This window comes from Acaromyces ingoldii (assembly GCF_003144295.1).
Source record: "Acaromyces ingoldii strain MCA 4198 unplaced genomic scaffold FA10scaffold_10, whole genome shotgun sequence".
In the NCBI taxonomy this organism is placed as follows: domain Eukaryota; kingdom Fungi; phylum Basidiomycota; class Exobasidiomycetes; order Exobasidiales; family Cryptobasidiaceae; genus Acaromyces; species Acaromyces ingoldii.
In genome coordinates this window covers 216278-232856 of record NW_020290256.1, presented here as the reverse complement: position 1 = coordinate 232856, position 16579 = coordinate 216278, and the positions used below count along the sequence as shown (strand labels likewise).

General features: G+C 50.7%; 7 protein-coding genes across 7 annotated transcripts; 4 read left to right on the top strand and 3 right to left on the bottom strand.

The window, feature by feature from the left end:
- Nucleotides 1-404: 404 nt before the first annotated feature.
- On the top strand, nucleotides 405-1416 carry FA10DRAFT_289544 (hypothetical protein; the record flags this gene model as incomplete). Its single annotated transcript, XM_025524311.1, has 3 exons — nucleotides 405-892; nucleotides 950-1044; nucleotides 1154-1416. The coding sequence occupies 3 exons, from the start codon at nucleotides 405-407 to the stop codon at nucleotides 1414-1416; spliced, it is 846 nt and encodes a 281-aa protein (XP_025373906.1).
- A 930-nt stretch (nucleotides 1417-2346) lies between these two features.
- On the top strand, nucleotides 2347-3044 carry FA10DRAFT_282158 (hypothetical protein). The gene is made up of 2 exons (XM_025523752.1): nucleotides 2347-2741; nucleotides 2806-3044. Exons 1-2 carry the CDS (start codon nucleotides 2549-2551, stop codon nucleotides 3009-3011), a joined length of 399 nt encoding a protein of 132 aa, XP_025373905.1. The 5' UTR covers nucleotides 2347-2548; the 3' UTR covers nucleotides 3012-3044.
- Nucleotides 3045-4184: 1140 nt separating this feature from the next.
- Nucleotides 4185-5397, bottom strand: FA10DRAFT_282157 (NAD(P)-binding protein). The gene is made up of 4 exons (XM_025523751.1): nucleotides 4845-5397; nucleotides 4768-4812; nucleotides 4491-4715; nucleotides 4185-4428 (listed from the first exon to the last, which is right to left on the bottom strand). The coding sequence occupies exons 1-4, from the start codon at nucleotides 5379-5381 to the stop codon at nucleotides 4318-4320; spliced, it is 918 nt and encodes a 305-aa protein (XP_025373904.1). The 5' UTR covers nucleotides 5382-5397; the 3' UTR covers nucleotides 4185-4317.
- A 392-nt stretch (nucleotides 5398-5789) lies between these two features.
- FA10DRAFT_282156 (hypothetical protein) lies at nucleotides 5790-7053 on the top strand (the record flags this gene model as incomplete). Its single annotated transcript, XM_025523750.1, has 4 exons — nucleotides 5790-6310; nucleotides 6362-6605; nucleotides 6665-6883; nucleotides 6991-7053. The coding sequence occupies exons 1-4, from the start codon at nucleotides 6153-6155 to the stop codon at nucleotides 7051-7053; spliced, it is 684 nt and encodes a 227-aa protein (XP_025373903.1). The 5' UTR covers nucleotides 5790-6152.
- FA10DRAFT_51565 (hypothetical protein) lies at nucleotides 6837-7605 on the bottom strand. The gene has a single exon (XM_025525539.1). It carries the CDS (start codon nucleotides 7534-7536, stop codon nucleotides 7057-7059), a length of 480 nt encoding a protein of 159 aa, XP_025373902.1. The 5' UTR covers nucleotides 7537-7605; the 3' UTR covers nucleotides 6837-7056.
- A 1781-nt stretch (nucleotides 7606-9386) lies between these two features.
- On the bottom strand, nucleotides 9387-10189 carry FA10DRAFT_263206 (hypothetical protein; the record flags this gene model as incomplete). The annotated part of the gene is made up of 3 exons (XM_025520183.1): nucleotides 9387-9794; nucleotides 9835-9898; nucleotides 9966-10189. The coding sequence occupies 3 exons, from the start codon at nucleotides 10187-10189 to the stop codon at nucleotides 9387-9389; spliced, it is 696 nt and encodes a 231-aa protein (XP_025373901.1).
- Nucleotides 10190-14125: 3936 nt separating this feature from the next.
- Nucleotides 14126-16398, top strand: FA10DRAFT_51537 (FAD/NAD(P)-binding domain-containing protein). The gene is made up of 3 exons (XM_025525537.1): nucleotides 14126-14397; nucleotides 14564-14638; nucleotides 14728-16398. Exons 1-3 carry the CDS (start codon nucleotides 14256-14258, stop codon nucleotides 16314-16316), a joined length of 1806 nt encoding a protein of 601 aa, XP_025373900.1. The 5' UTR covers nucleotides 14126-14255; the 3' UTR covers nucleotides 16317-16398.
- The last annotated feature ends 181 nt before the right edge of the window (nucleotides 16399-16579 follow it).

Below are 16579 nucleotides of genomic sequence, written 5' to 3'. Positions count from 1 at the left end.
TGTGGTGCTCGATGGGAGGCCTAGCGCATACAGCAATAACGTCTCTTCCTTTCGTACAAATTTACGCTGTGGGTGCCTCGTGTTCTCACTCTACTCAATCAACGTGCGTATGTCTAGCTGGTGGGACCGAAGCAATGCCGCTATGCTCGGTGGGCAGTGCCAAGCCTTTTTACGCCTGGGGCCTCCGGTCCGGGACCTGCAGGACCCGAAAAGTAATATTTCGATAATATGTCAGGCACGCAAGCGCGTGGTCCGACGTGCATCGTCCCTTGGACGACCGCGAGGCCAACTCGAGGCAGCAATACATATAAGGATCGCTTTTTGTTTCTTTGCCTTCTGACCAACAAAGAACAAAGACCACTTTTTTTGGCTGGACCAACAAGATTCCTCTGGCTGGACCAACGATGTTTTCCTTCCACCCAAGCCAACTCTCGCTCCTCTTCCTTGCCGCTCTTGCAGCACGGCCGGTCCTCTGCAAGCTGTCCGAAGTTGGAGTCAGCATCCGGCCAACCTACTCTCATCCATTTGAAGGCAGGATTCCTTCGACATTGACTGAGCGTGCCAGCAAGAAGAACGACGATGTACCCAAGCCAGACGTCATGAACACGACGCTTCACTCTTGCGGAAACGACGATGGCCCGCGCAATGTCCTGTGTTTCCCACTCAGCGACGCGCCCAACGACGGTTTCATCAGCATGTCCCTTGATGACGACATCAGCCCCATGGGGCTCTGCGACCCCGGACGCTATTACGACATTTTGACGCAGATGAATGAGAAGTGCACCCAGGGTACGAGCGAGTACTGCACCGCCTCGATGCAGTACAAATGCGACTTCGTCGGTGGCGAAACCAAAACGCAGGGCAAAGACGGTGTGCAGACGTGCATAATGACGTGTGTAATATCTCCGATCAATCAGGAAAAACACTTTACTAATCGGTACCTCGACAGAATGACCTCGGATCTCAATCCGAGCGGTGATGTGGCGTGGATCAACAAGGCAATCAAGGGCATTGCCCAGTCTTTGCTACTCGATGGGCATGAATGTGGCGACGACGTACATCAATCCACAAGACTTTAACCCGGGTTATGGTGGCCAGATAGAGACAGTTCTCACAATCGGCGATCCCAACCACAGTATTGTCACACACAAAGCTCCTAAAACTGTGCACATCAAGAAATGGGACTACGGATCGCAAGGCGGCAACGGTGGCAGCTCGCTCAATGTAGCAATTGACTGCTACAAGCCACCACCCAGTGGATTTGATATTTGCGCATTTGTCACCGGGCTCATTGGTGTTTTTGTGCCCTTCATAGGCCCCGCGTTTGAAAAGGCCGGCACTGTGCTCTCCGACACGACCAAAGCCATTGTCAGCTCGGCCGCTTCTGGCAGCTCTCAGTTTTGCATGATCAAGTAGCCCATGAGTCACCTCTAATGAGGAAGATCTGATACATTGATCAATACAATTCTTCGCGTGAAGAGCGCTGTGACGTCGACATGGTCGTAGCTGTCTTCTGCAAGCGTCGAGACTGCACCGGTTGAGATGCTTTTGTCTGAAGCTGCAGCGATTTTTTGGTTGGAGTGAGATCGTGGTCTCGGTCTATATCTCCGCCGTCCGTGGTGTAGTTTCGTTCGTCAATGAGCCTTCAAGGGCACGTGGCGCAAAGACATTGGACGTAGTCGTCGTTTCCGCTGAAGGGCCCATGGAAGTATGGGCCAGCATGTAGTCTCTTGCTCGTGAAGATGTATGAGGCATGGGCGATAGGGTGAGGAGGCCGGTACTGACTCCGCAGGAAGCGGCCGATGCGTGACAGGTCTGTATAGCCGCCCATTCATTTTAATGTCTGACGCCATGTCTCTAAAATCATTATTATCTCAAATCGAGACATAGCGTATTTTACATCCACAAAGGTTCGTAAAGATGAATAATTCAACGCAATTCTGCAAGTGCTCTGTGAAATTCAGCAAAGCCATCACTTGCATATGTGAAAAGCATTCGGCGCGGTGCATGACGCAGAAGCACTCTTATTGCCTTTTGTGTGGTATTCAAAGCAAAATGTGGAAATTTGTAGGAAAGCGGTGGTGGCGACGACTTCAAGCACGCCACGCGGTCAGTCATCAGGAATAGGCGGATGTTCAGGAACAGTCAGTCATTTACTCAGGAACAGCCAGAAAGTCAGAAACATGCAGCAAGAATGGAGCAGTCACGAGGTCAGCAATACTCTTGTCCTTGACTTTTGACTGACCGCAAGAGGCTGTGACATTAGAATGGAAAATGCGTGCTGAGAGCTCCACATGACTCCAATACAGCACGTTTGCGTTTGCTTGGCAAAGAGGTAAGAGTTTCGAGAGTGTCACGCGGGGAAGCGAGGACACTGGCGATCGGGATTGGAGTTATTGACGCCGTAGTAGAGAAGGTACAGTACATAAGATGAGACGTGGGCGCCTCTCCTCCCTTTAGGCCTATGTAACCAGCGGTACTGCTGCTACACATCGTCGCACTTGTCCCGACAAAGGTTAGAACTACATCGGACACTGACGAAGATACCATGACGGATAGTAGGTCATACCACGGCGTCGAGGGGTCTGTCTATGTCTTGCCAGCCGACGAGGCTGAGACGGAGCGGCTCTCGTTGCAGCACCGCGTCCTGACACGAGCATTTGAAGGACGCCTGTGGACCGCGCCACTGGACGTCAAGCAGCTCGAGCGAGCCGACGTGCTGGACAATGCAACGGGAAATGGTGAGCAGCGGCATCGGCATTCTCTTATTCGAAGAGACGAAAGACTCTATTGACAACCGAAAAGCGAGCATCATTTACGAGACCGCTTCGTTCTTTGCTAATATCTGGAAGTCAGTTGGCAGTCCGGAAGCCAAACACGCCTTCACGGGCATCCATTTCAAACCTGAGGCAGCCGGTCTTGATCTCTTGTTCGTTGACCTGTCACGTAAATCATTATCCAGTCAGCAGAAAGAGCCAGAACCACGACCGGCGCTTATCGGATTGGAGTAAAATGCACCAGTGTGTCAGAAGGGCAAAGTCGTCACTCCTGGCAACAAATTTTTTCTTCGACATCGATTTAAGTGCTGTCATTACACCCAAATGTTTCCATTCTCTATTGTTATCATTGTTGCCATTGTTGCCATTGTTCCCATTGTTCCCATTGTTCCCATTGTTCCCATTGTTCCCATTGTTCCCATTGTTCCCATTGTTTGTGTTGGCTATATGTTCCCGTCATTCTGGTCATTCCTGCTGTTCCCTTTACTCTCTTTCTTATCCTGATTGTTGTTCTTTCCATTGTTTCCATTGTCTTGACACAATTTACAACGGACACGAACGTAGGTATTTCCTGCGGCACCATGACAGCAGTACGAGTTTATTTTTCGTGGGCTTCCGAAGTGGTTCCGCGAAGCCCTTTAAAAAGTTTGGTGAGGCCGATAACCCAATCATTAACGCATTAGTAGTGCTATTGGCTTTAGCGTGCCTAATTATTCTGAACGGTGGGATTGATATAGGAGCGCGAGAACGTAAGTGACGAACTAGTTCAAAATCGGGTACGGAGCATATCTCTGTCTGCACAAATTTAGAACGTCGTTAGATAAGCATCACCAGACAGCTGAAGCATCTCTTTGTGGTCCTGTCAAGCGAAAAGTGGCGATTGTTGACACAAGGGCAACAGACCGTCTCGCTACTCACGCTGGAGAAAGAATTTGAGGAGGGACATTGCCGCACTGTGCGGGTGCAAGCTGATGGTGTAAGGATCCACCGCGAGCCGAGCCTCTTCTCCACTGGAAGCGCCGCACCCACCACACGAGGCTAATCTCTATGACGCCGGACGGAAAACGTAGGCGTGAGAGATCTTTATATTCTGATGACGCGTTGACGATGAAAGCCGAAGAAAAGGTCTCAGTACTCTTTGGCCTGTTTCAGACGACCTACCGGACCCTTGTTCTGGTCCTAATCGTTGCCGACCTGCAAGACTGAGACATCGACGACAGCCTCGCCAACGAGCGATCAAACATTACCGTCTTGATGGGTCCCGACGGTCGAACCACTCTCAAGAAGTGAGATCACCATGAGTCATTTTGCTTTTCCGCCTCTATCTGTGGCAGGCTCGAATGTAGAAGTTCGAGCGTATGGGTCAAACGACGCAACCATTATATTTCGAATGATGAAAAAAATAGAGCCGGTGTGCAATGAGTCTAATCAGAAACAAGCATCAAGGTGTTTGCAGGACGTAAGCAAGAAACGGGAGAAAGATTATTACGACAACAATTCACGAAGCGGGGCATTTTCGAATCCGTCTCCGATCATTGCCTCAAGCGCTCGTCTGTTGCTTGCTCTTGCGCCGCATAAAGGTGTCAAACTCGACGCCTGCACCCCTGGCCAAAAATCCTCCGTCGATGGGGAAATCTGTGCCTGCCGTATACTGATTGAAAGTCGAAGATGAGCCACCTATCCGGAAAATATAGTAGAGAAAATAGAACACACCTTTGCTTCAACGGCAACGTGATAAAATGTCTTGGAGAGATCGTCAAAGTTTCCGCCCTTGCCATTCGGTGCGCACTTCTCCATGAGCAGCTCCGGATCCGCCGTAGCCAGCTCTTCCGTAATGTGGTAGCCGGGGCTGATGGAATTCAGCCTGACTCCAAGAGGAAAGCACTCGTGGCCTACGGACTTGGTGAAGCCGAGAATCGCATGCTTGGTCGCTGCGTACTGTTTTCTGGTTGTGAATATCAAAGATCTGCAATTTTTTGATCTCACTCACGATTGAATTGAAGGCGATGCCGCGCTGTGACAATCTCTTCACTATCTGCCAATCTCAGAACTATTAGTTGAACTCACGTTACCGTAGACGCTCGCTACATTGATGATGCTGAAAGGTACTTCCTCGCTATCCAGCTCTCGGTCCGACGTGTTGCTCTGCTTGGTGCCCTGCTTGATCATCTGCGCAAGCTCGATCTGGCAGGCATTGACAACGGCGTGGAAATTAATCTCGGTCATGCGCCGAACCTCGTCCATCGGTAGCTCCCAAATCGGTTTGAAGCCTGCCGAGCTCTGTACTATTCCAGCAATGTTGATTGCATAGCGCAGCTGGCCAGCGCCCACTTCGGTGGCGCGGCCTACGGCGGCTTCGAGCGACGGCGGCGAGACCGGATCTGCTTCAAAGGCCTCTATACGCCCCACAGACGACCTCCTGTCATGCCGTGCCAAGTCCTCTGCACGTGCACTCAACCGGGTGGCCAAGTCCGTCATGCCAGATGCTGGCTTGCGCGAAGTGAAGACGACAGGTACGCCATATGACGCGAACAATGCGATGACAGCCTGTCCAATCGTGCTTGTGCCTCCTATGACGAGAAGAGATCCTCCCGGCGACGACATCGTGCCGCTGTTTCAAAGTCGGTGATGGAAGAGGAAGTTGAGGAAAATATGGAAGCTCCTATCTATGTGTTGGAGCTCAAGAGCACTTACTCATGTCATGCGACAATCGCTCTGCTTGTCAAGTTTCATGCAAGCAAAGCTCGGTTCGTCAAGCCTTGCATCTTTTTTTTGTTCCTGGTATATGAAAGTCCATCCCACTTCAACTATTCCTACTAAGAATTTGGTAAGCTATAGCTTATCTCGAACCATCTATTTCTTTGAAGTGGCCATGGTAATCATAATTCTAATCTCTTATCTGGAATTACAAAGCCCATTAGGAACCCATTTACCGTCTCAGCTCCACGTTAGCAAGTAGTAATTTCAAAACGATCACCAATTCCTCACATGAAAAGTTTTTGTTCCGACGCTCGTTTCTTCAACCTACTCGCCGGGATCATTTCCAAGCTGCCTTTCTCGTTCAGCTCATTAATGGATTGGACACTGCACTCTGGAGCTCGACTTTGATCGATGTCTCAACATTCGGACGTAGACGTAATCGCACTGCTGGACCACCTCGGCGTGCGCAAGGCATGTAGAGAGGTGCTGCCCTCTTGGAGGACGACGAATTCGGTGGAGGCGCGCTACGAGGCTTTGACGTCGCATCAGCGCCGTTTCCTCGCCGCCGTGCCCTTCGATGACTTGGACTTGCACAACAGCACTGAGCGCGTCGCCTCGCTCGTTCTGCTGCACGCGTAGCGCAAGCGTCTCGAAAAGCGTGTGGGAGGCTATTGCATGCAGAACAATGCGCTGCTCAGGGCGCTGCTCAGGGCGCTGCTCAGGGCGCTGCTGCAACTCGGCATTGCAGTCTACTCGACGGGCGCCAGAGTCGACGCGGCCTTTGAGCCAGGCATTGAGAAGCTACCCGAGGATCAATGGCTCCATCACGGACTGTGAGTGATCTAGAGATTATTAAAGACAGCGTACTGAAATGCTACAGGAAGAGACCACCTGGTCAACCTCGTGCGTATCGGCGATGGCAAGATACACCTCATCAATGCCGGCATTCGCAACTCGTCGATCATATCGCCCTTGCTGCTGGCTGCAGATCCGTCAAGGCCCTCAGTGATGCTCAATATCGAACTCTCGGCCCATCTTCGTCTGCGTCTAGAAAATCGCAGCATGTCGGCCCTGACCCGAAGCCCGTTCAACTTCTCGAGTGTTCATATCACGTCGCCGGTGAGGCTGGTGAGAGGTGACAAATTGAGTCCTTTCCTCTGCTTCGACGCCGACACCGATTACTCGAGGTGGACTTCGAGGTCATGAGTTCCTTTACTTCGACCTGTCCGATGCCCCGGTACACAAGGGACCCCGTCTGCTCAAGGTTTATCCTCCACGATGACGAGAAACCACTAGGTCATGCCAGTCTGTTCAAGGATCTCTGGAGCGTGCGTCGCCGCGGATTCATCGAGGCGCAAGGCCAGGCTCACACAGAGGAGGAGCGGTCCCGCGTGCTCGAGGAAAAGGTAGGCGTGGTGTTGACCAAAGGAGAAAAGAAGGCGATTCGGCAGAAATCCTATGCACTCCCATTCGACTGAACGAGCTAGCCCATGAACTGGAAAATTGTTCTTAGGGAGATGGCTCGAGGTCACAACAATGGACCATATACTTGCCAATCAAGGTCAACTGTGCCTGAAGATCAACAGACATGGCACTCAATGCTCGGACTGAAACAATCCCAATCATCACTCAGAAATGATTTACTTCCACGGAGGACCCCGTTTTTCAACATGTCCAAAGCAACGCGAACCTCTCCAGTCCTGTCGTCGGAACAATCTGGGGCTTGAAGCAATTTTGATGTTTGCCATGCGTCAGTGCTTTGACGAGGTATCCACCCCAGACATCCGGTAGTATGGGTGTAGCTCCATCCGGGCCTCCCGTGCCAAATGCCATATTGGCTTTGACCCGTCGGGACAGTCGCCTGGTAGGATATAATTCGAGGACGAGACGAGGAGCTTCTGTCGTGACTTGGCACAGAGACTTGGCGTGCGCTTGCGACATCGCCTCTGTCAAGGTAGATGCAAGCACAGAGCAACTGGTCCCTGTCCAACTGTCCAGCGATGTGTCCGGCGACCGAGGCCGACTTATATTCGAATACCCTGTCTGCGCCTAGCTTCATTACATACTCGAAATCGTGAATTGAGCACGTTGCAAATACTTTCAGTCCAGCGCCCTCAGTCAACTGTACGGCGTTGCTGCCGACGGCTGAGCTGGCACCTCAGAACAATATCGGCTTCTGCATTGTTTCTGCATACATAGAAGGCGGAGGTAGACGCAAGGTGATCAGGCGAGAAGAGAGAGTAAACGGAAATGGTGCAGCACAGACCAAAGATCGACGCCTCATTGACTGAATGAGCTGTTCGTTGTTTTCACGAATCAGGGCAATTGCGCAACTTCAAGCTCAGAAGTAAGGGCGGCGGGGACCTTGGCGGCTAAGAGGTCGTCGACCGACGATTGCATACTCCTGAGAGGCATTTTTGATCGTGAATCCAAACACCACTTCGTCCGTCTTCAAAATTTTCCTTGGGCTGGCTTTCCCGCAAGCACACCGACGCCAACCTGTCGGATCATCAGATGCGTCAACATCGGCCTCGAGACTTCCCTCACAATGTCCTGACCGAGAATGACAGGGCATTTATTGAAAGGCAGTGCGCGATCTTGTAGAAGCGCATCACTTGGATTGGTGGCCAGGTTTGGACTCTTACGAGTACTTGGCGGTCATTGACCGTTGTCGGCACATGAGCTTCCTTAATTGTGCCACGCACTCCGGGTCGCTGCTTCTAGAATTGGAGGTTGACGGACATCTTCGTCGCGAAGCTTTGGGACAAAAGATAAGCACCTCTTCACAAGAGGTGCGAGGGCCACTCTTATGCAAATAGGGCAGGGTGGACAGCAACGCTTTAAGATAAGTGCATAAACGGCTGTAGTTTATTCTTAATTGAGGAGCAGGTGATCTGCGTGGTCAAGAATGCAAAGGGGCAGACTTTGGTACTCCCGACCTCTATGCTTGGTAGTAAGCCAGACCGAGATGCAAAATTTCTCAAAAGAGGGTAGCTTCGCGTGGAGGGAGTCAAGACCATTTCATGATTGTATCGCCCTCAGCTTGATGTCGAAAACAACACGCTAAGCCAAATGGGCTGAACATTACAGCGGCCGGGCTGACATCGAAGGATTTAGCAGCGACTCAGCGCCTTGCAACTCGAGCGCTGCCTCCAAGAAGATCAGCTGAGAACACAAAAAGGGAGTAATAGAGCTCATCACAGATGAGCACCACAGTGAGGTGGCTCAGAGTGTTGCCAATTATAAGCAAGATCAAATAATAAGCGATGTTGTTGGGACGAAGTAGACAGCGATCTTGTTGCGACGAATATGGCATGTAGCTGATCATGGATACATAGAGTGCACGGATCCTGCTAAGAAAATGCAATTTAGTCCCGCTATGATCTCGCGAAGTCTCTTCTGACTGTCAAGTGACTAATTCTGAGACTATTTGGCACTACAGTACTTCAAGTCACCGGTGCGCTTCGAGAGACGGCTTGATGTCCGCGGACGAAGTAAACGTCCTGATGGGCTGCACTCACTCACCACCACCACCCCTTAAATGAAAAAAAAGTCTTGACACTTTTTGTCAGAAATTTATTGCTGTCGATGTTTGTGCTAAGAATCTAGAAATCGTCGAAGCAACTTCCCTTGGAGACATGCTGATTCTGGAAAGTGTTGACTTCGAAAATTCTGCCTCACCAATATGGTTGCTTTTTTTCCTCATTGAATCTTTTGGATGCCGGTGAAAGCTGCATGGGTTCGAAGTCTCGTTTGAGCGCTAGTCGTACCTCCTCCTGAAATTCGTATTTTGTTTCTCTCCTGCCGATGCTTGTTTATGGAACGCAGATATTTCGCCATTGTACGAAGGACAGTGTGTATTGCTGGCATCAAGCTTCGATTGGAAAGTTCACACGTCACAGCACAAAATTAGCATTGTCCGGGTGAGGTTGCCGACGGGTTGTACCAGTCAGAGTGGAGGACGACGGTGGCACCCTCGGGAAGCGTCTCTGCGTCTGCTTGCGGGCCAAAGACGTACGTCTCGCACGTGTTGCCGTCGTAAGAACCCGCTCCCGCGGCGGGTGCGCCTCGCGAGCCAGCAGCACCGCACAGAGAGGGTGCACCTGGGTACGTCCAGGTGTAGGCGGCACTGCCAGACGCAAAGGTAGCAGCCGAGAAGCCCGCCTCAGCGATGAGGACGTTGCCGCTGCCGTCAGTCGTCTGCAGCTTGAACAGGCCCGAGGCGGGGTCCTGGACCGCCATGAAGGTGGTTGCCGCCGTCCTGTCAGTCGTCGTGTAGCAGAAAATGTCGCTACCAGGGTACTGCAAGAAAGACTTCTGTCAGTAACGTCGCAGACGACGATGCCTCTATACTCACCAGGTAGCCTTGGTCGTAGTCGTCGGCGGCGCTAAATGCGTGCACCCGTAGCTGCCAACACGATCTGTGTCGTGCTCGTCGCCGTAGTCGCCGTGGTCGCAGAAGCAGTAAGAGTAGCCGTCCCTATTGACACGGTGGTGGACACCGTCGTAGGGGTGCCCGTTGATGCCGTGTCGGTCACCGTGCTCGTCACAGTGGCCGAGGTGGTGTAGGTGCCCGTGACGGGGAACGTCGAGGTAAGCGTGTGGACGGAGGTGCTCAGCACAGTGGTGGGGACGACGGTGGTGGCCGTGACAGTGGCATACGTCGTGCTGGTGGCCACTGTAGATACGGTGGCAATATGCTCTTGGTTCATCGCCGCAGCCAGCGCATGCTGGGTCTCGGCCTTGCGGTTCTTGCAGTAGCACGTCAGTTGGTAGTGCAGGGAGTCCTTGGCTTGACACACGACGTGCTTGGGTGTCGAAGAGACTCGCTTGCATTGGCTGGTGCATCCTGTGGAGCTTGATCCACTCTCAATAAAACGAATCACTTCTTAGTGCTACTAAAGAGCATCACCGAGTCGTCGTAGCAATTTGATTGAAAGTCTTTCCTTGGAGGATGGCTCGACTAGTGTAGCTGCGACGCAGCACGGTGCGGCTAGAAAGAAAACTTATGAAATGTGTACTCTTGTAATACTTTCATTTTCTGCCCGCGAAAACAAGCTCTTATTCCTGCTGTTGTCTTGTTGCTGTTGTTGTTGTTGTTAGGAGTAGCGGGAGTTGCCATGGTAAGCTGCGTAAGATTGCGGTAATGTATTATTCTTGCGAGCCATTAATAGATAGAAAGGCGTGTTCGCACAAGGACGCACCTTTCTACCTCGTGTTCACACAAGCACGCACAAACACGAATGTCGATCAAAGACGGCAGACAAAGGTTTCATAAAGTCTGAGGATTTCATCGGATCTCACCTCGACTGACACCTTCCGGCTGAGAGGAGAATAGAAGAAAGGAACCCTAGCTACGTCCGACGAGTTGCACTGATCTGCATCAGCTATGTGGTGCATGCTCTCAAAATGCCCCAGCTTTTCAATAACGTAATTGATTATCAATCGAAGGTTGGTGCTACCAATACATACTTTTCCTTCCTAGTACAAGTGGCAGAACATCTGTTCTGTACAAAAAGCTGCATCGGCAGGAGAGGAACAAAGACACAAATCTCAAACAAAGGCTCAATCAACACTGTATCTCGATTTTCAAACCCGTACAGCTTTCATTGACATTCACCAAATTCAAAGAAGTGAAAGAGAGCAGCTTTTCTTGGGGCAAGGTAGAATTTTTGAGTTCTCCTTTTTCAAGAGACAGCATGTCTCCAGGAAACAGCAATCGCACGACTTCGAGACTGAGCAATGCAAGGCTTGCAAGTATTGACAGAGTGTAACAAGGGTGTTGTTGAGACTTTTAACATTCAGAGAGTCTGCTCAGCCTTGAGAAGGAACATCCGTATGTTCACGACTTTTACGAGCTCAGAAAAAGGAGCCCGATGCGAGCTGAACAAACGAACACGGTTTAGAGCTCATTCGGTGTAGAAAGGGAAAGAGCGAAGAGAAGGTGCTACTCTGAGCCATGAGGCTTTTGTGATGAGAGTTTGGATTCACTCTGCGGCATTCACTCCGCGGCCACAAGCTAGCTCAAAACGGTCTTCTGACGATGTGATACGAGCCACCATTACGACGAAAGAAGTTCCTGTAATTCGATCCAGGAAACATAGTGTCAAGGCATCCGTCAGCTTCACAGAGCTGTCTTATTGAGGGCGCACGAGCGCACCTTTTAACAAGATCGAAGACACGAGACGCAGATGAGATGTGATCTGTTGAGGCTCAAGCGTCCCGATGATGAAGGTCGATGAAATGGTCTCTCAGACCTGTTTGCAGGGCCCTAACTTTTCGCAAACGTTCTCGCCCCTTGCGAAGTTCCACAGCTTCGTGAAACGGTCTTCACTGCTATTACCCATACACAAATGTCAACCCAAGTGCAGAGGTGTGGATCATCTCAAGATTCCGGACGAGACAGAGACTTGTAGAAGTCTCGAGCGGAAGTGACTCAAGAGCAAACGGAAGAGCTTGCCAGTCTTGAATTTTGACATGCGCAGTGCCTTGTCCTTTGATCCAGAAAACAAAGCCCGGTCCCAGTGAGGCTCGAGCGCATCGTACGGTTCCTTATGACCACGAATGGTACGGATGCAATTGATTTATAAATACCCATCGCTAAAGTCGCAAACGGCAGCACTGTTGGGAAGGATAGCGCCTATGTTGCCGAAGTCCTTGAAACTACCTATGAGGCTTTCGTACTTGTCGTTGAGACCCGCAGCGACATGGTTCTCGCTCTTGGACATAATATTGCTGCCCGTAAAGCTCCGACGAGCCTCAAAGGTTGTCTGCAAACGATCTCTCTCTCGGAGCTTGTGCATACAAAGTTCTTTCTTTTCCCTGGGATGAGCTTGTCGAAGTCTCTTGCTTCTCGGAGAAGAGCCACTCATGCGCGGCAAAAATTCCTAGACTCGCTGAAGGAAGAATGAGAATTCCAGCGGGTTGTTCGAGCTCCTCGAACCTTGCGTGACCATGCCAATGCTGTGTGTGTGTTGTCTAAGTCAAATCTGTGGTGCTTCCACCTTTGCTCGCTTGACGCCCACCTCTCGCCAGGGTTTCACTGAGCGTTCCAACAGCTTCTTTGAAGGAACGAATCTTCGAGTATATCGCTTGACACGGGACGGTAGTTCCTAAGATATCGTCCTATCAACCTGGTCTCGGATCTAAAGCGGTCTGTACAGTACAGGGGAGGGAATATGTAGCATGGATAGGGCAAGTAAAGGTCACAAACTACCCAGATGTGACCCACTACTTCATGCTTGCCCAATGTAGGTCTTGCCCAATGTAGGTCTTGCCCAATGTAAGCCAGATGCACATGTCACTGTGATCCAGCAGAAGTGAGAGCTACTTCGTGAGTTTTTCTAGTGAGCTTATTACCACTCACGATGTAGTCCACCGCCACAACTGCTTCATTTTGCTAATTCGCTCCTTCCACAGACGTGCAGTCCACTCCTTCCACAAAGATTCACGTGAATTGCAGGAGGTGCCTACATCGCGTTGTCAGGAGAGAAGACAAGGTAGCCGACGTCTAGCGATAGTTAGAGGTCGATGTGAAGGAGAAATGGACTGTGGAGCTTTACGAAGCCCTGCCAGAGTTGCTTGAAATGTCTTTGACTTCCACGTCTTCGGGCTGCGTACATTCAGTACATTGGACATCTCCTCATCCCGACCTTCAAATTTACTCTAAGTCCGGTTGTCAAGTTGTTCGCGTTCACGTGTCCCTTTGTCAGGCTTGTTTCGACAGGGTTAGGATACGTGTCCATGCTCGAGAGACAATACTTTGATGGCTTATCCGTCGTGCTTTTCGGGTAGAATGTGATGAAAATGGTCGCGTCGTGGCGATGCAGGTCTCCCCGCTAACATCTCTCATCAAATTTTCCTTCGGGACTGCCTCACGCATTTGATCGGCGAAAGGTTTGCCCAAGTGCGGCGGTAGGTCGTCGAATAGCGCGATTGGGCAACCCTTGGCCGTTGTCACGGAGAGTATGGAGAGAGCACAGCGTGAACGAGCGTCTTCGGCTGGGGTTACCGCCTGCTCGTTAGTTCTCTTTTCCTTGCCTTTGACCTCAATACTGGCCGACTTTCTCTGCGCTGACGAGCGCCTTGGGCTCTTCTTCGGAGGGCTGAAGAGGGTTTGCCGACTTTGCTTACTCAAAGCTCACTTCTCCGTTGCTTGAGCATCGATGTTCTTACTGCCTTAGTTGCAGCGAACCGGTGTCTGAATGAGATGCATGCTTGAAGGCCGTCTAATGCAGTGCTATCGTGTAGTGATTAGACGGATATCGAGATGCAGCCACCAGCTCAGCTTCATGGTTGCGCTTTTCAAGTAACGTCACCTCGTGCAAATATTCTTCGGACGCCCATTACTTGCCTTGCTCCCAATAGTCACGAGGACGAGCGTGAGACAATTGTTGTGTAACAATGATATGTGAAAAATTCGCCTCTTCCATACAACTTTCGGTGTTCTACTGCTACTCATATATGGGAACTTGAAGGTAGACCAATGATCACTGATTGTCAGAATCTGTGAAAGCATTGGCGGGGCGATAGAGCGAGCTCGCCTAAGCGCCAAGCTCTATCTAGAATGTAAGATTTTGCCGCAGAAACTCGATGTAATCCGCAACTGCAACTTCGAAATGGTGATCGACGTAGATATCGAAATGTCCCATGTCTCGATAGAGTCTAATCGTAGACTTTGGAGCCTGCTTAGCATACGCCAACGACGGTCCGGGTGGCGCCACAGTGTCTCTCCCGCAGATTGCGAAAAGAATTGGACAGGTAACCTGTGCGGCACGGATGCCCGGGCACAGGAAAGGCAGTTCAAGAATGAAACGTGCAGGCGTTTCGTTCACGACCTTAATATTCGAAGGAATTAGCCTTTCTACGCCAGGCTTGCAGTCGGCAGCATTCATTAGTGCCACTGTATTAATAAAGAGACGTAAGTGTGATAATCGACACCTCTTTCTCGAATCTTATTACCTTCGCCAGGCGAACCGACAAGTGGAACGCAAACCGGTTGATTGTCGGTTCCAAAGAATTTATCGCGCAGTGCAAGAAGTAGTAGACGGGCACAAACTTACTTGCTGACCTCCGGTTTTATTCAGGACTTTACTCCCTATCCTACGCGCAAAGAACTACATGGGATGACTTCTTCAGTGGACAGAACGAGATCCACGATTGTCAGTATTCGACTTGATTTCGTCACTCTTCTTGTGGCACCGAGATTATTCTTGGTCTTGCTGATCATGAGCTATTCTATCCTTCATAGACACCATGGGCGTGGTTCGCAATCTCAACTTGGGACACCTTGGCTACATGAGACATCAAGTGCTCTCTGCTGATTATGACGCCATCAGTACTCATTGGATTGTACTTGTCAAGGACCTGGTCACCGATAAGGTGAAGACGTATTCATCACGCATCTTATTTTCGTGCGTCGGAGCTCTCAGCATACCGCGCAATTGCGACATTTCCGGCTGGAAAGACTTCAAAGGATCCCTTTTTCATAGCGCGGAATGGCGTCAGGATGTAGACCTGGCCGGCAAAAACGTTGTCGTCCTCGGCAATGGCTGCAGTGCGGCACAGATCGTGCCCGAAATCGCTCCGAAAGTTAAGTCGCTTTTACAAATCGTGCGAGCGAAACATTGGATCGCGCCCCAATTTGAAGACATCTTCGGATCGATACCCTTCATGTCTTGGATGGAAAAAAATGTCCCGGGAGTAGTCTCTTTGCAGCGATACATCATCGCAGCCCTCTTGGAAACACATTTCCTCCAAACTTTCAAAGAGGATGGTAAAGGTGCGCGGGAGCGATTCGCGGCACTTTCAAGAAACTACGTCCAGCAATGTGCTCCCCCAGAGTACCATGACATCATCATACCGAAGAATGGTGAGCTTGAGGTCGCCTGCAAACGCCGCATTTTCGACAGCAGCGGTTACATTCCTTGCTTGGGTCGGAAAAATGTCGACATCACCAATGATCAAGCAGCGAGGATAGAAGAGGATAGTGTTATTTTACGAAGCGGCCGCAAGGTTGAGGCCGATGTAATCGTCCTAGCCAATGGTTTCAAGACGGACCAATTCGCTTGCCAGATGGCGATAAGAAATGCCGAGGGAATGCGGCTCGAGGAGTATTGGAAGGAGAAGAAAGGTGCCCCTCAAGCTTATCGCACCCTTTGCGTCTCCTCTTTTCCCAATTTCTTTATGATTTGGGGACCCTCTAGTGTCACAGGTCACTTTAGTGCCATTCACTCAATCGAGCGCAGCGTCGAACTGGCGATGCGCATACTCAGGCCAGTATTCATGGCGCTGCCTATCGAAGATAAGAGCATAGTGTCGCTCTCTCCGCTACATCGAAGCGCAGGACGATCTGTCGAGGTCAAATCCTCAGCCGAGGATTTCGAGCAAGCCTTTATCCAGAGCCAGATGAAAGATCTTATTTTCACGACGGGATGCGCATCTTGGTACGTTGACGAAGCAACGGGTCGGGTCACCGCAGTCAATCCCTCATTCCAAACCACGGTTGCCTGGCGCTCTTTATTTCCCCAAATCGACGACTACTTGTATTCGGGTATGTCGGCGAAACAAGCATGGAAGGCTTGGACTTTGGGCAATCGCCTAGCTTCCCTACTCAGACTGGGTTCCACTCCAGACGTTAGGCCGATACATGCGCGCAGAGACGTTAGCTACTTATCTAGGCTATGGGCGAGGATCACCTGGCTTCCTCGGCAATTGTTCTACCGACTTTTCGTCTTCGCACTTCGAGTGGCTTCTGTGTTGGCGGATAAGGCGACGCGCTACAAGATCATTCCGCCTCCTCCCCTCTCCGAACGGAAGAGCACGGCCCCCGTCTACTGAAATGGCAAAGCCCGAAGATTTAGATACGATAATATCCTCAATGCAAGAGTGGGCTTCCTCCTGGTATTGCTGCTGCAATGTGAGAAGGTCCGAATCATTGAACAGAACAAACGAAGCTTTCCATCCACTCTTGACATCATATCTTCTGTGTCTGTGTAAGACTGTCATAGAAAGTCTGACCGCTCTAGGGTCTCGAAAATCTGAGAACGCCTATCTCTTGAATCGGTTGCGTGAAGGCAAGGTGAAGCCTGGATCGGGCGACT